We start from the raw sequence: 20,572 nt of genomic DNA, 5'->3' as shown, positions 1-20,572 counted from the left end.
AATATTCATCTGGTTTTTGATCCCAGTACTCCAGAGGTAATATCTATTAACAGCAAGCAATGGACACAATCCTTACAGTGAATTTATTTTCCAATTCCTTAGACAGAGGAGAACTTGCAAACAAATGTCTTCTAAATTCCTTCTTGTCTCACACTGCCACTTTCTAGTAGAAGAGTCTTTTCAATTTTTTCCCCCCAGCAGTTAATATCCTCTTTGAGTGTGCAGTGCAGGTTGGCCGAGGAAAGTGCATTTATGTTGCATTATCTGTGGAGATTGTAATCTCTCTGCAGGCTCAGTGGTCTTGTGACTTTGGAATACTTGCTTCAGGAAGACTGCCTGTTCTGATACTGGCCTGTTCTTGTGTGCAGCTGTGAAGGGTATCTGAAACAGCATGTATTCTGTTTTCAATTGTATGAATTTCATTTACCTAGGACTTTTCTAAGCACTGCTACAAGGATATAAATAGCAAATATCAGATTGAAGCAAAGTCAGTGAGGGATTCCTTATTGTCAGTCTCTCCAGGCAAATCCAGAGATAATTCCTGAGTTCTGAACTGAGCCCTTGGCCAATGACTCATTTTTGTTCTATTACTCTGAAGAGTCAAATTTACAACCCAAATGAGTACACCTACAGATATTATTATCTTTAAAAATCTGTGGCAGGCTTGCTGACTACAGCTTAAGTCTCTTCAGAGCGAATAGTTATGCATAATCTTTCTAAATTACCAAAATTATTAATTACTTTGAAAGATTTCTTCTAGCAAAAAGTAGATAGCTTCTATGCCATATGACTGTACTTGCAATAATCAGCTCCCACAGGTCAATTAAATGCTTCAGGCTTTAGTCAGCAAGCAGACACCCATCACTGCTGCATGTACTTAGATGGAATGGAAGTTATTGCTTAATTACTCCATTTAAGACTGGATGGAAAAGGGGTCATTACGGGTTTAAAGCTTTACTTTCGATTTATATGGCTTAGAATTATACTTACAAAGACAAGAGCTTTTCTCTTTGCATAAATTAATTTAAAATCATAGACTTTTGAGTGCTCTTCAGAAAGTAAATGGGATTCTGATTAATTTTAGTTCTGCAATTGCAGGACTTAGTAATGAACTAAACGTAGACTGAAATCATCAGGAAATTGAAGAGATTTTCTAAAATAAGTGTGAAAATGTCAGATGGATCTGCTGTGCATGTGCTTCTTTTATATGATGCAACCAAATGTTTAGGTTTCCAGCCTATATAGTGAACTCTATGAAGTGCCTCCCTCAGCCTTCTGTGGCATGTGTTCACAGGGTGAAACCCATTACTCTAAAACCTTAAAGTTGTCAGTGGAATTCTAGGAAAGCAGGGAAATATGTGATATTACATTTTGTAAAGAAGCAGCCTGTCTATTTTCAAGAGTTACATTTTTGTGTGTGATTTATTGCATTGCATCCATATGTAGGGCTTATGTGCAGCTCTGGTACACTTGTACTGAGGAATCCCTACATTATTCATACAATTAAATAATTGTATCCAAGGTCTTTCTGTTTTTAAATAGATTCCTTTTGATTAAACTGATGAGTATTTTTTACATAATCCAAATATCAGGTCTATGCAATGCAAAGTATTGGTAGACACAACAGTCTTCCTACTCCAATTTTAGTATTTCCTTGTGAGAATTTTGTCCTCACTATCCATTTTCCCTTGTGGGCCATATGTCTTTAGAACAATTATGGTCTTTAAAGAAAATAATGCTCAGAAGGGCTGCATCAGTCTGTTATAAAATTAACATTTATTTAAATTATGGGGTTTTGCTGTGCATTCACTGAAATTCTCTTTGGAATGCATTGAAATTCTGAATAGAGTTCACCTCTCTATCTGTTTTTCTTTTCAAATTGTTTGTTTAAACTGATCATTTATTTTTAACTGACTCAGCAAATGCACAAGAAATAGAAATCAGTTTCAAACCATGAGTGCAGTGGAAACAAATAGGTGCTGCTTTGATCTTGATTCAGACTGGTTTTGTGAAAACATTGACTGTTGTTATTTGAGATATCTTAACCTAAACAACAAAAATGTTATTCAAACTTAAGTGGCTAATGTAAAATCAGTTGTATTATGTGGTCTGCTATTTCAGTAACACACACATGAACAATAATACAGTATTTTCAGAATTTCATTTGAGAATGGTGACTTCCAGCCTGTGAATGTTCAGCTGGAGCAGTCAGAAATGCAAAACACTGTCCCTTGTAATGAGGAGCTGTTGAATGCCAGGTAGTGTCACCCTGCCAGCTACATACTTCAGGTCTCCAGATTGCACTCTAGACTGGCTTTGTTTGTCTGCAATTTACACTGTTGCCTTTAGATATAAAATTGCACTGTCCTAATGTGCTGCAGCAGCATTCAGAGTGCTTTGTCCAAGTGTAGTTTGTGTAAAGAGCAACCTGTGAAAAAATGGGGACTAAATCAACTAAATGGAAGTTTACAAAGATCAGAGACATGTTTTCTTTAAAAATATAACACCATGGGATTAAAAACAGAAAGTATCTTGTATTCAACAAAATTAAAAGGGTTATCTATTAAGCCCAAAACAAAACAATAAAAATAGACAGCTCCATGATATGACTCAACTTGATTTGCTTAAATCAGACCACCCAACCACAGCGTTCTCCTGGAATAGTATCTTGTATACAAAGCATACATACTTACTGTTAACCTCTCAGTGACTTTAGATAACATTTCTGGACACATGCATGGTATATTGTAACCCAGTTGCCAATATGAACACCTCAAGATATTTTCTCGAATAATATTGTTGTGGCCACCCAGTGAGCAGCCAGCTCTTATCTGTAAAGCCAGTTTGAAGAGTAATGGCAGCTCTGTGGTAGATATTAGCTGACACCTTTAAACTAAATCTTTTGCTTCACTGATCATCAGTCTCTGTGTTAAACAAGCCAAAAAAGAAGCAGATAAAGGAGAGATTTGAGATTACTGTAAAAACTGCAATGATAAAAGGATTTGCCAGTTCAGAGTCATTTGCCATTTGCCAAGGATTCAATGTAACCACAAACTGGTGTTTGCTTTACCATCATTTCTCTTTATTTTCAGCCGATGTCCTGTGCACCATTCTGTGCATAGCAGAATAATAATTTTCTTTCTAATGTGCAAGGCAGCTGGTGTGTCTTGAGTAAGAAGATTATATTTGCAATGGCAAGACAAGTATCTAAACACATTAAATTAATCTCCCAGTCCTCCTATAATTGAAGAACCTGGTTGTTGAAATTTTGCTGTCTGCTGGAGAATTTCAAATGGCAGGGCTGGAGTCAGATTTTGATGGCCTCACAGTTATATGGTTATCCTTCATGCAAGTCACAGTGTAACAGAGGGCTCAGATGGCAGGGACAGAAAAAAATCCTTGTTACTGTATCTGCCAATCACATTTGCACTGGCTTCCTCCTAAGAGGAGACTGCAGCGTTTCATACTGAAACAGAAACTATATTTTAAAACATTTTCTTAGTTTTTTTCTTCCCACTTTACAAGTTGAATGTATTGTTACCTCAACAGGCAAAAGGGTAAATTTCCAAGTTGAGGCAAAAGCATTGTATAGATATAAGCCTTCCTGACAGTTATTCATAAATAATTAGATCTCTGTGCTTCTGAACTACTTTGCTTTTTTTATTATTCAGCCCATTTTTAAGCAATGTGGAATATATAAAAATGAAGGCAACTGTGACTGGTGTATTTTAAATCTATCTGTAGGAATAGAAAGGCTACCATTGCCCTGGACTGAGTTTCCTTTTCCAGTCTAAAACCTCAGCGAGGTATTTATTTAGATTTTCCTTCTGAATGGTGAATTTCTTACTCTGTGGATACCAGAGAACAAACAAAGAAAATTTAAGAAACAAGAAGCCCAAGGACAACCATGTCATTTTTTTTCCAAGATTCCTGAGGATTAGACTGTATTTTGTCAATTATTTTTTTCTATGCAGTTTTTTTCAAAGAATTACTAAATGTTGAAGTGCTGAAATGCTGCAGAACTGTTAAACAATTTAAAGTGAAAATAAATAGCAGTTTCCCACATTTGCCTGACTTCCTTATCTTTGGATTTTCCATTCATGCCTACCATGAGATTTCTTTAATAGTTTCCTGAAAGATGTGTGTTCTGGGAAAAGTAGGTATTCCCTTCACATTGTATGCCATATTTTTGATCTTGCTGCTAAAATTCTAGGATGAATTTATATAAAACCAAAACAGTTAAAATGAAGCAAGAACGGGTATATTCTAATGCCAAAATAAAAACACATCCACATCAGACCAATACACTGAATAGTGTAAAAATTAACAAAATAACAAATACCCAAACACAAGAAGGAAGGCTATAAAATGGAAAAGCACTCTCCTTGAATAACAGCTTGCCCCTATTTTACAGATGGGAAAACTGGGGCGCGTAGAGAGCTTAATTGATTTCCCTAGTGTCACCCTATAAATCATTGATGTGACAAGGCCTAAAGCTGATTCTTTCTGAGAGCTGTGCAGCAAACTCTTTGCCTGACTCTCTTCAATAAACAGATTCTGAAAGCATGTTCTCTTCCATGCAATAATTTATACTTGATGCATGCGAAGCCTGAAGTATGAGCAGATAATGCTATTTGATCTGTGTTTTGCAAAAAGCCCTTCCAGATACTCTGTTATACTTGATCTGCTTCCTTCATAAACAGATTTTCTGTTGCCGACTTCTTTCCTCATTCAATCTCTTTTCTCTTTGTGTAAATGAAATAGCATATCCTCTCTCCCAGGTTCTGCATTTATTTCATGCTCTCTTGAGTTTGGATCATATAACTCATCTCAACCTCTCTGAGAGGCTAACCTCTTCTTCACTGAAGCTGGGTCATGAATAATTTCCTAGAAAGTGAGGCATTACCTCTTCTTCAACCCTGGAGCAGAGGGAATATCAGCTGTGTGCAATTATAACCAATAAAGGTAACCCTGTGAGTTAGGCCCTTTCTTTGCAATGGACTCTTTATATGAGAGAAAAATTATTGCATGACTTACCAAGACCCCTCATCTTCCTTGCCTCTGTATGAAGTCCTTGTTTTCTTTTAATCAATCCCATTTGTTAATGTCATTCATAAATGCTGGGCTTCACCAGCATCAGGCTTCTCTTGCGTGAGGATTGCTGGGTGCTAGCAGTCATGAGCCTTTCTATTTCCTGCCCTGCCATCTGGCCTTCATAAAAGGAAATTACCTGGGACAAACCTAGAAGGAATTCTTGTTTTAGGAGCCTCCTTTTTTTGCCTTTAGAAGGACCATCATGTCACTTGTGGCACACACTATGCACACACTATGGCTTATCTCACTGCATAGCACTTAAAGAAATTTATTTGGAAAAACGTTTGGCAAATTTATTACGTGGTCAGAATTTTTGTGACAGAAGTTGAAAGATGTATTTTCAAAGTGCTTCAAATACAAACGTGACCAGTTATCTCATACTACCTGAAGAAATTCTGTCCTTGATTATACAGAACAAATAAAAGGGCAAATATTTCCTTTACCAAAAGCATTCTTCAGAGTTTAACAGTATTCCTTAAAAGATGTAGCAAAGCTGTATTCGCTCTACTGGCTTTCAAACATGATGGAATAGCAAAATCCACTATATAAAATGGCAGGGGTTTTTGGTGGACATATCTGTAAGTTGTTTAATTTATGATCTTGAAAACTAAAAAGCAATATAAAGGCATGCCCAACTTCATGTTAATAATGAAGCTGCTGATATTCTCAATTAAAATGTAGATTTGAAGGTTGAGTGGAGTTTCTCTTTGTTTGGACAAAAATTGCCCTTTCGTTCTGCAAAACCAGCGCAATGCCTCTAAATTCTGTTGCCACCATTTTCCCAGCAGTTTCCACCAATTTTCAATCACCAATCCCCATCTTTACCAGAATCCCTGTCAAGTTTCTAGAGCTTGAAAAACCTGAGTGATCCTGAGGTGTTTATATAGTCTTTGACATATCAGCTAGGAAAAATAATAGGATGAAAGTGCAAATATGTGGAGAGTTACTTGGATACAGGATATACTGGCAAAAGATGTTATGCTAGCTAGAACTGATCAAAGTGAGCAGTTTATGTGAAGTTATGTCATTTTTTAGTGTGATGAATTGTGCTGCCATTTCTACCATATTCTTAGGAGAAAGGAACAATACTAATTTTTTATTTTATTTTTAACCAGGAGCCTTCTTATTTTTGGACAGCTAGCTTCATTCTCATTTCTTTCTCATTATAGTGTGCTATAATAGTACTCCAGACACCATGCTGGCGCTCTTGATAATATTTTTTTGGTTGTGCAATATGAGACTTCCATCAGCACAGACCTCTTCACCAGTATAGTTGAGGAACCCAGTTGCCAGGCAACTTTGTCTTCATAATTTCATGAAACAGTGTAAAATGTAAATATCATTCTTTTCTTTTATCTTACATACCTGTTTTATGTGATCACCTGATGGAAAGTAGCTTGTACTCTTCTTGCTGCTTCTCACATACAAGTAAGATACAGACGATGCAAGGCTGATTCTGATGCAGAAGTCATTTTGGAGAATTCAATAGCTGGCTGTTAAAGTGTAAAAAGACCTAGGCCTGGCTCATTTTTTGTGCCCCATCTCAGTTGTTTAAAAGGCAACTTCAAGTTAATTACTAGCTTTTTGCCTTTGGAATCTGGCAGCTTATGGTTTTGTTGCCTTTACTGGTGTAAAATAGAGGAAGAGGTGTAAGAGGTAAAAGGGGAGTAGGTCTTAAAAGTGGAAAACAGTAAGCTTCATTTTTTTCATGGGGGTATCTCTTTTCTTTCTCCATGTTTGGAGCGTCTCGACATGGAGGAAATGGAAACAATGGTTTGCATTTCTTCTTGCATGCATGAGACAGGTTCATAGAGTCCCTTCAGGAGCAGAACAAATTTCAGGGAAAATAAAAAGAGCAATTGTCTTAGGCCAGACATGGTAGAAAAGCCTAATAAAACTATGTGTTGGGCAAATCACTAAGATGTAGGCAGGAGGGAAGAAGCCAGGAGAAATCTTGCTGCTCTTAAGTTTTTAGTCTGCACTTCTTCTGAGGAGTGGGAACATTGTTTAGTCTTACTCAGTTTATTCATTCCAGTCAAGCGTGGGTAAAATAATACTCTGAAAGGTGGAAATACAGAAGAAGAACAAGGGCAGGACAGGACAATAAAATGCTGCATGCTACTGTCCTTCTGATGTGATCCAAGATTGAGCAAAGGTAACAGCAAAAACAACTGTGTGAACTTTTCTCACAAGTATTTCTGCATCATTTTGATACCTTCATAAGTTAGGCTTTGAGAACATTAGACTATAGCATTTACAGTAATTGTGGGAATACAACAGTGATTTTTGCCTAGTGTGCCACATTGATTAATACATTTCTTTTAATGAATGGTGATTTGTTTCCTGTGCCTCTGATTTTCTGTTGCGTTTTGACTCTGATTAATGGGAGATTACTTACAAAAGGGAAGGAGCATAAATAGAAATTCAAAATATTTTTTTCCTTGGAGAATTGTAATGTTTACATGGCACATTTCTATTTGTATTTGCAGGCTTTTTTCACAGAGGCATAAGAAGATCCTCTATTCTTGAGGCCCTGTTTCACAGCTATCAACCTCCTTTGTGGATGGTCTGCAAAAATCATAAAGATAGGCAGGGCCACTCCTTCCTTGAGTGTTCAAGACTGCTGAGTGTAAATCTCCCTCTGAATCCCCATTTTCATGTACACTTAAACCATCCCTCTTGTCATACCCAGACAGAGGGTTAAAAATGTGTCACACAATTGAGGATCATTATTTTTCCATCTTCTTTCCTATTAGCAAAGACTTTATACCATAAAAAAATTCAGGCTTGTCTAGGTTCAGTGTGTATGTCCAAACCATTCTATAGGCTTAATTAATAAAATAGCCAGTACACTTGGTGTGGAATTGGAAACCTACTTAGGTGAGTGCACAATAATCTGATTAGTGATGTGATATGCACAGAGCTACAGACAAAATATATAACATCAGCTGTGATGTTTTTTTATTTAAAAAGTTTATAATGTGATCATAACACCTGGGTTTAGAAATTCTAGCATGTTTCTTGTTGACCTACCTCAATAATTGATTTTCCTTGCAATTTAATTGTACATCTGGTTCCTCTTTCTGTTGTATTAAAATCCAAATACAACAAAAGGTGTTGCTGCCTTATTTGAAGGATTGTAGAAACTCATAGTGTTTTCCAGTTTTTAAGTACTTCTTACTGTCTGAGCTATGTAAGGGCTTTTTTAAAGAGAAGATGGCACACAGTGGAGTAGATGTTTAAGAGAATTTACTGTGGAGTCAAGCCTTTAATCTGAAATATTTCTCCTGGTATAATGCAGAAGGTCATGAGTGTACGCAACAGGACCCAGATGAGTCCTGTTAATGCTTAGCCTTGAGAACTGAGTAAGTTATGGAGAAGACATTAGGAAGATATTTAGTCCATGGTACTAATTTCTTTTTGTTTTAAAACAGAAATTATTTATCTTACAATTTTCTTGAACTGATTTATTTACATTTCCTTGAATGGATAATAAAGAATTGGTCAAAATTATCATTCTAGTATGCTAATGAAGAATTGTTTCTTTTGTTTACATTTTTTTAGGTGCAAATCATCGGCATACAGTTTAAAAATAGTAAAATGCATCCCATCTAGTTTGAGAGTAGTTGCTATTAAATTCTAAACAATGTAAAGTCACACTACATTTATCATTATTTAATGACTCATTCACTTTGGTCCCTCTGTGAGCCCTTGATGTTATTTGTCATTCAGCATTATGCTGCTAGAAGTGTCAGCAGTTCTAGTGTCTTACCTTGCCTTAGACTGAAGAAACCCCCTGAAGTGTGTAATTTTTGATCATGTAGTGCCTACCTTCAAAACAAAAGAAAATAATATCATTATCCTATCCTCATTAACATTAGCAGGTTCTGATGATGTTCAGATGCTTTTTTCAGTAGCCTGTGATTCGTGTAGGCAGGAGAAGTTTTTATATTCTTTTGAAAAGAAGGCTGATACATATTTATGCCCTTTTTAAACTCTCAGCTAGTGCCACCATTTTGTATTCTGAGTTAATTAGCTCACAATGGTGCATTACGTATTTTGTGTGCTGTTAAATGTATTCAGAGAGGTTTTAGTAGATTTTGGGGGAGAGTTGGGTTTGGCTTTGCAAACAGGGTCATTTTGAACCTTTGTTTTTTTCTGTTTCATCCCATCTGCTCTCCCTTTCTTCTCAGATGAGATGAACAGAGAACATTGGCCTCAGTTGCAGGATGAGCAGAAAAATTACAGTGATATTTTGGAGAGAAGTCAGACCTTTTTTTGCAATCTTTTTTGGTGTATTTGATTAAAAAATATCAGACTACAGATGAATTCTAGGAGCACCCAATCTTACTGGAGGGATCCAGCATCATGTCAGGGGAGACAAAACTGACTGATTTGTATCAGTGCTGTGTTTACTTTGTCATCTGTGTTCTCAAATCCAGTATTTTCATCTGTTCCTAAATTTTGCCTTCTTTGTTTTGTCTGTGAGGAAGCGACCTGTGGTTCGGCCTGCGATTTACTGAAGTGGAGCTTACGTTGGGGCCTTTTATTATTCCTGGCAATTATTATTCCTTATTATTCCTGGCAATTCTCTCCCACAGCTGCTGGTGCTGAACACAGCCCTGTATCTCTCTGTGCTACATCAGCACCCTCCTGACAGAGCCACTGCTGAGCACTTCTATTTCCGTAGTGTAGACAAGACTTTAGTCTGAGTAAACAGTTTGGTATTGTGAGTTTCTAAAGCAATTCCTGGAGAAGTTATTTGATAGGGTATTTACCAAGCTGATTTATAAATTCTCATATAACTGATACTTGCCTGGGCTTATGCAGCTGTTAAGAGAGATCACCGAAACAGGAATTGCACATTGTTGCCTTAGCAACTACCACTTCATATTGTGCTTAAATCACTTGGAAATACACAGTATGTCTTAAGGAACTGCTTCCAGCAAAAACACCCAATCTAAATAATTCTAAATAATTTCACAGAAGAAGCATAAGGATGGCCTTTCCTAACAAAGACCATCATTCTTTTAAGCTTGGTTGCCTCGTTTCACTACAAGCTTAGCTTGTTATTGGAAAAAAAGCACAATAAAATTTAAAGAACCCATGTATTTGTTTACTCATGCCACCATAATCCATCTGATTGCCAAATTGGCTGGAAGTTGAAAATGAAAAGATTCTCCTAAAGGCCATCTTCCATTCTATAAAATCAGCATTGACAGTATGCTTTCCCATACTTTTATTTTTAATGTCAAGTTTTCTTCAGGGTAGACTCATTGTCTAGTTTTTTGTTTTATTTGTGAAATGTTAGGGTTATGTAAGGAAGACCTTAAAGATATTTTACCTTCTCAGATGTTTGTTGTTCCTATTTTGAGATGATATTGTTATTTAGAACTTTTCTGTAGATATTTGCATCAGTTTTATGGTGGTTTTTAGATCATTTGAAAAAGAGGAGAGAGGGGCTTTTGCCAGTATTACATTAAGGCAGTTGCTTGAGTGCTGATGCTACCTGATAGTCTCAAATACCAGTTTTGCACTGAGTATTTTATATTGCTGTAGCAACTTCCCCAGCTCTGTGCTCACTCCTCTGTGTAACAGTCAGAATTGGATTTTGCACGTGTGGAAACAGTGTTTCAGAGAGCTCAACAAAACAGCGTCTTAGCAACGAGAAAAGCCAGAAAAACACCAGTTTCTGACACCTCATCCTTTTTCTGCTGAAGCTGAGGTTAACAAAACAAAGATCAATTGAGAGAGACTGCTCTCAGGGGCAATATGTATCTCCCATTTCAGAAAACTTATTTTCCCTTTGTAATATTGTACACAGTCAATGAAATTTGGAAATGTAATATGGCAGAGTTGTCAACATTCTACTTCTATTCCCCTTTTCTAGGCAATGAAAAGGAGAGACAAGCAAAATGCAGGCTTACAGAATTTAAAAGGAATCAGATATTTTGAGGACCATTTGTCATTTTTAGGTCACCGCTCACATCTCTGAATATAATTTTCATCTAAGCTGCATGGCAGGGTTTGTATGTGCTGGGAGAAGCTACATTTTCCCAGCAGGAGACCAAATCAAAATGAAGCAGTCAGATGCAGGTGCACAGTAATAGAAAGGATCTATTTACCCTGAAGCGTGAGTAGTGGGCCAAGAAAGCAGAAGCAGTCTACTTCTCTCACCTCCTTCTCTCCCTACCTTTTCCTTCCCCCATAACTATGCCAACAAATTCATAAGGGGACCAAAGAGAAGGTGTTCACTTGCTGTTAATGAGCTGCAGTGCCTGCTGCCGAAGGTCTAAAGCACTTTTTTGTTATGCTGATTGTGTACTATTAGAGCTGGCTGTCTTTTAATTTATACCTAATCCTTCCTTCCAGCTTGCACTGCCTCAAGCCAGCCTGGAAAATGGTTGAAAGAGTTTTTTCTGTGGGCATCTGTTGCCTGTGTCCATTCTGAATTTTGAATGATGCTGTGGAAAGAAGAGTGTGGCTGAAGCAAGTGTGCCTAAAACAAAATTTTAGAAAGCCATTTTCCTAGATATTATTTCATAAATTATACTTTTTATGCAATCTTAAAAAAATAATTTTGCAGCTCTGTTTAAAGAAGGGCAGTTCAATAATGATGATTTAACAAAGTCAGCTGTATTGGTTGATGGTGAAATGAGACACCTTGCTGAGCATTGTCTGCATTTCACTTGGGTTTCCAGAGTTCATTAGTTAAGAGCTGAATACTTTCCTGTATGTGAAGACAAGCACCCAATGCTCTTTCCAAGGCTGAAAAAACCTGAGCAATATAAGTACAGGAAAAACACTGGGAATTTTGGTTTTGTTGCAGATTAGTGGCATTGTAGGACTGAGACAGCATTGTCTAGGTTTGGGAGGAAGAAGTAGGGATACATGAAATCCGTGAATTCAGCTGCCTACTCTGCAGCACTGAAGTGCTCAGGTTCAATGTTTCTGTGCCCAGGTAAAAAGGGCCAGACATATGCTGTAAAGATTAATCTGACTGATTATCGTATGATGCAAAAGATGTGGAACTCTAAATATTTATGTCACTCTGTTGCTGTAGTTCTGTGCAGGGTTATGCACTGAACATAACATAATAAAAAAAGAGGCATGTACCCATCTGGAATTGGACAGCCGTTGTAACATGAGCCTTTGTGAAGTGGCAGCTGTCTGTGCTGTGTGCTAGAAAAGTATATTTATCCCAGCTAAACTATTTTAATGTTACTGCTTTCCAGTATCCACATTTAAATCCCAAACAACTTTGTCTAAAAGCTCTGAGACAGCTCCATGCTTTGTCTCCAAGATTACCTTCAGAAAGGGAGAGATGTGTACATTCTAAACTTTGGAGGAGTAGTGCTGCATAGCAGAGCAAAGCACTACAAAGGAGATTTTGAAAAGAGATGTGTTCTGGTATCATCCAAACAGGACCATGTCATAAGTTTCTAGAAACTTTGTTGCTTTTACAGGGAGGTACTGGCATACTTTGACTTCTTTGTCAGGTGGAGAGCACCTCTACGATATGTAAACAGAAGACGTAGAGAATGCTTGATTATAATTTTCAAGAAATTTGGCTTCTATTTACAGATGGATTCACATGATTTTTAAAAAATAGATCCTGCAGTTCATTTCTGCTTTATAGTGAAGAATACATAGTCTGCATAATAACTAAAATTAATTCAAAATAATCAGACCGCAACTGAAAAATCAGGAGAGAAGTAAACCAAAACTGATGTAGAAGAAACACTATCTACATTGCTTTTGCTTAAACTTTGTTATACTTAATAAAGGTCAAATATGTTTACTAGAAATATTCTATACATCAGAATAATCTGCTAAAACATGCACACATAAATTGTGATGGTGTGTATTTTTTGTTGCTTACTTTATGACATATTTAAATAACAAATACAGGAAAGCAAATTTTTCTGTGGCTTCCAAGCCTTGTACTGAGTATGTTCCATGACGATTTGGGTCAGAATCCAAGCCAGCCTCCTTCAAGAGAAATGGAGACATGCTCACCAATTCCCCTATGAATTGAGCTTAGTCTGAAGAAGGGTTTGTCCACTATCTCTAAATCAGTGGAGTTGCTACATGGGCAGTGTGCTTTCTTCTATGGGAGAGGTATAGAAGTACACTGGTTATGAATTTTATATATTTTTAGCCAATCGGCGGCTCTTAAAAAACAAAGCTGATAAAATACAGGTAAAAGAAGAAGGAAACGTTGGAAAAGATCATGTTCCACATGCTCTGGCTGTAGTAAGTAACAAATCCAAACTGTGCAATCATAGTCTTCATTGATGGAAAAAAATAAATTAGGGAGGTATACATTACCTGAGTGTAATCACAGCAGGCACCACTGCTGATGTTACTTAGCAATATTCTATCAAAGCATGAAAAAAGGGACAGTCCTTGGCACCCAAACTGTTGCAGAGTTTAAAAGTCGGTCTTGTGTTTTATGTGATTCAGTCATTTTGGTTTAAAAGAGAAACTTAATTTGACTGCAGCCAAGAAGGATTTTGGACATTTCTTGCTGTTCATTCGTTCTATAAAATCAGCCAGCTGGAAAACCTGCTTTTCATGGTTTCCGGTAAAGGAAAAACTGAGTTAAAGAATTATCATGTCAGAATTTCCTGTAGGATAAATGAAAATGAAATAAAAGTTCCTAAATGATTTGATTATTAACTCTGAGATTTACAAACTTCCTGGTAACTGTTGCAGTGCAGGAAGTGATCAGACCAGCAGCAATTGTTGCATGGTTTTGGGTGAAAGCAAATTGCCCTTGAGGAAATTATGTGACCAGTCCACTTTGGCATGGGGGAGGTTGCTGGGCAAGGTTTTTTTGCTATCATTCATAAATATTTTCATAATGTCATCCATAAAGTAATAAATAATGCTTCTATAGGAAACCTTTCCAAACTGAGATGCCAGGGCTGAGTTGCCTCAGTTCCCAGATGCTTTGGCAGGACTGTAGTTCCCTGAGAGCTGGAACTCATGTGTACCTATGGAAGCAGATGAAAGAATAGGAATAAAAATAAGATACTGAACTACTTCTGCTGCTACATGCCTGAAAAAAAATCATCAAAGTTATTATAATTATGACTGTTATTAGATATCATGTCTGGTTTCTGCATATTTAAATTCTGAGAGAGGTGAAACTTAGGCACTTAGAGATCCCAGGGGAATAATTGCAGAAATGATGACATATTCCACTTTTTGAACAAATTTCAATACCAAAGCTGCGTTCTGCGTACTTACATTTCTTCTTAATTATACTTGGATGCAGGATAGATAGTAATTTTCTATCTTACAAATGCATGTAGCCAATTACTCTTGTAGATCATGAATACGCAATGGCCTAACTCATTAAATGGAATTTTCCTTCTCTGTTTTGGCAAAGGAGTCTGCAAATAGCTGAGTATTGTATCTCTCTTGGAGCTCAGCCTTGACCAGATCCATAACTTCAGCAAGTGGACAATTACTGGGTTTACTTTTCATTCCTTACAGTGCCCCATGCTAGTCTTCTCTGTGTGTCTGTCTGTATGCATGTACTGTAAATTGGTTTAGGCTGTTTTGCTCCTCTGAACTTCTGATCTTCAATTTAAATGCCACCATTCTGATCCTATGTGATGAATTTAGTCTTCCTGATTTCTTCCCATTCCCAAGAAATTCTGAGCCCAGAACCTCTCCCTCTGGCCCACTGAGACATGCAGACCTGACCTCTTTTGGCTTCTGGAAGCAAAGCTGAGAAAAACTGGCAACATGTCTCTGAAGAAACCACAGTTATATCAAATTATCTAACACAGGTGTTCTTTTCTTCTTCCCTCTGATTTTTTAAAATTTTTTTTTCTGCATAATATGTTTACCATTCTGTCATCTCAGAGTATGAAGATAACACATGTAGCCTAGTCTGCCTCGCAAGCAGGCTTCATAGCCATGATGAAGGCAGACTGTTATAACCAGAGAGAGCCAGGGAACCACAAGACAACTGAGAAATTATTACAGACCCAATATTTCTCTGAGCCAGTTTTGCTAAGTTTTGGGATCAGTAAATAATAAACAGGATGTGAGGACATGACTTGGTGATTGGCCTTCGTGCTTTTCAGTGGTAGCATGTTTGCCCAAGGGTGACTGTTGCTTATCTAACATTCTGTCCTCCTCTTTTTCATAATATTGCAGGACATCTGAGACTTGAGCACTTCAGTGCTACAGCAGATGTTGAGCTGTGATTTTTAAAAGCTGTGGTCTCAAATATTATGGAAGCAACAAAACCTCTCAGTTTAGGGGAAATGTTTTCTGTAATCTTATTACTGGAGTAGTTATCTTGAGTGCCTGAATGACATGTTTTGCAAAACTCCTCTGGGGATTTAAATTTAATTACTGTTTTCTTGAAAACAATAATAAAAAAAAAAACACCATGCTGTTGGTTACACTGGATTTTTACTAAAATTTGAGTATGTTTATCAGTTGTAATTTGTAGTTGCAGACTTCCCAGAGAATGGAAATTCTAAACGTGTTATAAACAAGTCTTAAATACCTTTTAAAAGTATGCAAAAATATACTTTTTTCTACTATTAGGATTCTGTCACTGGGTCTGGAACTCAGGGATTTGCCCCCTTCTGCTGTGTACCCCACAACTTGTGGTTCTGGGGAGTGAAGTCTATCTGCCTTTGGGGAAATGAGCTGGGTGCTTGCTGTTTCCTTTGCTTTCCAGGGTTTACTTTGGGAATGTTCCAGATAAATGCATGAGGAAGAGAAGGCAAGAGTTATTCTGTGAAATCTTTCTTTTCAGCAAGTGGAGAATTATATACATATCTCATGTGTATACATATGTGTGTACATAGACATACTGTAATGCAGATGTGACATTGCTGCTCATATTTCTTAAAGTTCTGTTTTCTATGATTAACTGTAAGAGAAAATCCTAATCTTATCTTTTACTGCTTGTACCTTAAAGAATCAAAACATTATTATCCTCTCTGAATCTTGCAGAGTTCACATGGAACTTATGATAGAGATCTTTAAATTTGTGTGTAACAGCTGCCACTGGGATGTGGTGGGAATCTTTCAGGGAGAGGGGAGGGGAATGTAACTTTGCTCATGGATATTAAAACCGTGGAGTAAAATGTGAAACCTTCTTGAGTCTCAGAATAGTAATAAAAGCAGTGAGTAAATTTAACTTGCTAGACAGTTGTAATTTGCAGAATGCATTTGTCAAATAGTTTGGAAATAATCTAGAACACATTTAGATGGAAAAAGTAGAGATGGGCTCAGACTAAAAATGTGAGCTAGATGTCCTTCCAGGTTTGCAGAAATCAGGCTATACACTTCATCATAAACTCAGTAATGGACAGGACCAGAGGGAGATTTTGAACTTTGGGGAAAGTCAGATTTTGTTCCATAGCTGTTTGGTCCCTGAATGCAACTGATTTGTCTTTGAGTCTTCAAGTTAATTTTAAAATTGCTGCTTCCTTTGAACAGTGTAAGTGCATTTGGAAGTTGAGAAGTATAATTGAAACACAGGTCTTCCCAGACCAGTGTTTATTTTGCCTTTAGTATGTTGGGTCTGTGAGTTGTTAAAAACTCTTCTTCTTGAGTCATTGTAATATGCAGTGTTGGCTCCACTGCCATGGAAATTGGTGTGATCTCATGAGTACAGCGAAATGAGATCACCAAGAGGGAATAAGGAGATGCCCCAGCATTGTAAATTACAAGTGTGACTTTTAAAGAAAAGACACCCTTTTGGTGATTGATCACAGATTTTTTTTCATTAGGTGGATGAAAAGGTAATGAACTTCATTCATATCTGACATTTTTATTTGATATAATGTTAATAAATAAAAATCAGTTTATATTTCTGAACTGGATTTTCCTGTTAGGCCCCTCATTTTTTTCATTACAGCCCCTCAGTTCTATCCCTCAATTCTTTTAACCCTGTCAGTTTTAAACTCTTGTAAGTAGGGTTTTCTCTACTCCACTTTCTTGCTGATACAGAGGTTCCTCAGAGAATTTGATTATTTCTGCTAAGGGCATTTGTTTGTAGCTGAAGTTCTCAGTATAATTCATTGGTTTTGCTTTCTGAGTCATCTCTCATCTTCTATTTTCTAGGTTGGTGAGAGGCAGAGAGTTCTGGTAACAGAAGAATCCTTTGACTCCAATTACTATGTTGCTCACAATCCTTTCTATGAGCAGGTACAGTTAAATAAACCAAATAACATATTTTTCTTTTATCTTTGTTTTCTGATAATCTCAGCAACACAGTGTGTCAGGATAAAAAAAAATCTAGTAAAGAAATATGAAGCATTTTCCAGGAAACGTGACCATCAAGACTTTTTTATGAGATATTTTGTTTTATTATTGTATTTTAAATATAATTTACCTGTAATTATGTTAAGAAATATACAGTGGATGTTTGAGTGTACAGTGTGGTTTAAGAAGCTGTTAATTATTGCAGGAATTTTAATTTCAGTGTCCCCAAAGCACTGATTTCTGAATAGTTGAGTCATGACAATTTGCATACATCTTTCTGAAAAGTGTTTCAAGCAATGCAATTTGAAAAAAAAAATCCTAACAATAGAAGGGTCAGAAACTTTTTTAGATAAGGACTTCAACACGATATGTTGTGTTTCATATAATCATACAATGGTTTGGGCTGGAAGGGGCCCTGCTGGCCACCCCTTTTTGGATGCAGCACAGGATACAATTGGCTTTCTGGTCTACAAGTGCACATTTCTGTCCCATGTCCAGCCTCTCATCTACCAGCACCCCCAAGCCCTTCTCTCTCACTCTCCATGAGTTCTTCTCCCAGTCTGTGCTTATGTCTGGGATTGCCCCAACCTGGCTGCAGCACCTTGCACTTGGACTTGTTGAACTTCATTATGCTTTTGTGGGTTCACTTCTCAGGCTTGTGTGGGTCACCCTAAAGGGCATACCTTCCTTCTAGTTTTTGTCATTTCCTTATGGCACTTCCAGTAGATAAATTCTTGCCACACAAAACCATTATCTTTGAGCTGGGAAAGAAGTACACACATAAATTTCACAAAATGGTTATTTTTGCTCAAAAGCCAATCACTTGCTTAAGACCAATAAAATTGTCTTTCCTGAATCATCATGATTTTATTCTCCATTTTATTGGACTAAGCTGTCTACAATTTGCTTTTGCTACCATTAGGTATTCTGTTTTCTGAACCTGGAGAGATTATAGATGATGGTTGTGCTTCTGGTTTTGGGTTATGTTACAGAATTAATTTATTTGTTTTTCCTTAGTAGTAAGTAACATTACTATTCTTGAACTATCTGTTTCTGTTAGATATATGGGTCACTAATTATTTTTTCCTCACTTTATCCTTTTTTTTAATAAATCTCTTTTTTTTACTGCATATCCAACTTCTCTCTATCATTTTGTATTGATGCTCCTTGATTTTGTAGCTTATCACTCAGAGTTGAGGAACATGGTCTTCCACATAGAGATTAAAAAGAAATTTTTTGGGACTTTTTTGTTCAATCCTTGTTTATGGGAGCTTAATTAATTAAATGAAAAGCAATATGTACAGGAAACAAAGTGTTGATTTTTTGTTTGTACTGCACTTTATGCAGCTCATGATTGGGACTGGTAAGGAATTCACTAAATACAAATAGTCACATAGGGACTCATTTTAAATTCTATTAGGGAAGAAATGCTTTCCATTAAGAGAATGAAAATCTTTCCCTAAAATGTTATGTGTGGCATGTTTCATAAGGATGGTATCCTACTGCTCACCCAGGTAAGCACAAGAATCCATGCTAGTAACTAAGATTAATAGCAGTAAATTGAAAACCACTCTGAAGTCTAAATATCATATTATATATTATTTAAGCTGAAGCTCAGAATCCTACTGTAGTGTTTCGTTAACTCAAATAGTTATCAAATGTATTCTGTCTTCACTGAGCTCATCTGTACTAAAAGAATTTGCTATTAAACCCACATCAGTGCAGCTGCACAGACAGACTTAGTGGTGGAGCTGCAGCTGACATTTGTGAAGGCTTAGGTGGTACAGTTTACATTGAACAGAATAGTCTAAAGTGACCAAAGACTGCTTTGCCAGATCCACAGCCAAGGTGAGTTTCTGCTGGCTTAACTTAGTTTCTTAGAAATACCATTGAGGGTTTTTTCTTAACAAATACTTCAAAAAATATCTGAGTGTATGCCAAGCCTGGATGCTTGGTTGTTTACACTCTCCCAGTTATTTTCACTTAACCTGTTTCTTTTTCTGAAGTTTGGTTTATATTTAGTTCCTTTTTCATGAGGAGATGGAAGACTTACAGAGGTCATGAGCCCAGTATATACTCAGCTACCTAGTTTCCCTTTGATTTAAATTTGCCCAAGATGAGTTGCTTGGGAAGAACTGTGATCCAGTCACATTGTAACACTCTCTGAGCATTGCGATCCTGACTTTGTGTTTGTTGAGTCTCAGCTTGCCTGTCTCTGAAAGGCAAAGATTTCTGCCTTTCTTGGAAGATGCCTAGGAAGCTCAGCAAGATCCTAGGATCTCAAAGTGCTTACAGTCATGAACACCTTGAGCCTTCAGGGAAGAAGGAAAACCACTAGTGGTGATTTCCTCCAAGTGGGACAATCAACAGTTGTGACAGGTGAAAATGGAGAGGCAGTGTTGGCAAAAAAATGGTCTCCAAATGTGGGTGGCACAGATTTTTTTTTCTCTGAAAGTCCTCTGCACACGTAGTCCTAAAAATTAAGCCATTTTAAGGCATTTCCATTTCAGCATCAAAGAATCAAGATAAAAAGATAAGATCTTTTCCTTTGAAAAGCTCTCCTCAGCCCTGGTAGGGCCACACCTGGTGTGCTGTGTCCAGTTCTGGGCTCCTCAGTACAAGAGAGACACAGGGCTGCTGGAATGGGTCCAGTGAAGGACAGCAAAGATGATCAGGGGACTGAAGCACCTCTCTTATGAGGAAAGGCTGAGGAAGCTGGGCCTGTTCAGCCTCAAGAAGAGGCAACTGAGAGGGGATCTCATCAATGTCCCTAAGCATCTGAAGGGAGGGTGTCAGAGGGTGTTTCCAGGCTATTCCTCAGTGCTGCCAAGCTGTAGGACAAGAGGCAATGGGCAGAAACTGATGCTTGGGAAATTCCCCCTGAACATGAGTATTGAATTTGCAGGCAACCCCAACGAGGGGAGAGAGAATGATGATGCATCTGACTCCATCTTATCAAAAGGCTGATTATACTAATACTGTACTATATTACATTACATCTAAACTGAATCTGCCAAGCACTCAACTCTGCACACAACTGCACAGAATTCTCATGACTGTCAGCTGTCAGTCCTGACACACACACACTCTTGGCCCTGATAGGCCAAGGAAACAAAACACCATCACTTTGGGTGAACAATCTCCATATTGCATTCTACTTTTGCACAAACAGAGGCACAGCAAATAAGAATTGTGTTTTCTTTCTCTGATGTTCAGAGAATGTGAAACCCAG

General features: G+C 37.3%; 1 protein-coding gene across 1 annotated transcript in view; it reads left to right on the top strand.

Moving 5' to 3' along the window:
• CDKAL1 (CDK5 regulatory subunit associated protein 1 like 1) overlaps window positions 1-20,572 on the top strand; it is a 387,536-nt gene that overhangs the window by 342,566 nt on the left and 24,398 nt on the right. Inside the window, exon 14 of the mRNA XM_066558021.1 lies at window positions 17,200-17,283. Within this exon, the coding sequence (XP_066414118.1) occupies window positions 17,200-17,283 (84 nt within the window). The remainder of the gene's footprint in view (window positions 1-17,199; window positions 17,284-20,572) is intronic.

The sequence above is a fragment of the Molothrus aeneus genome, chromosome 1, assembly GCF_037042795.1.
Source record: "Molothrus aeneus isolate 106 chromosome 1, BPBGC_Maene_1.0, whole genome shotgun sequence".
NCBI lineage: Eukaryota > Metazoa > Chordata > Aves > Passeriformes > Icteridae > Molothrus > Molothrus aeneus.
Note: the sequence above shows the minus strand (reverse complement) of the source record. Positions and strands in the feature narration are given on the sequence as shown.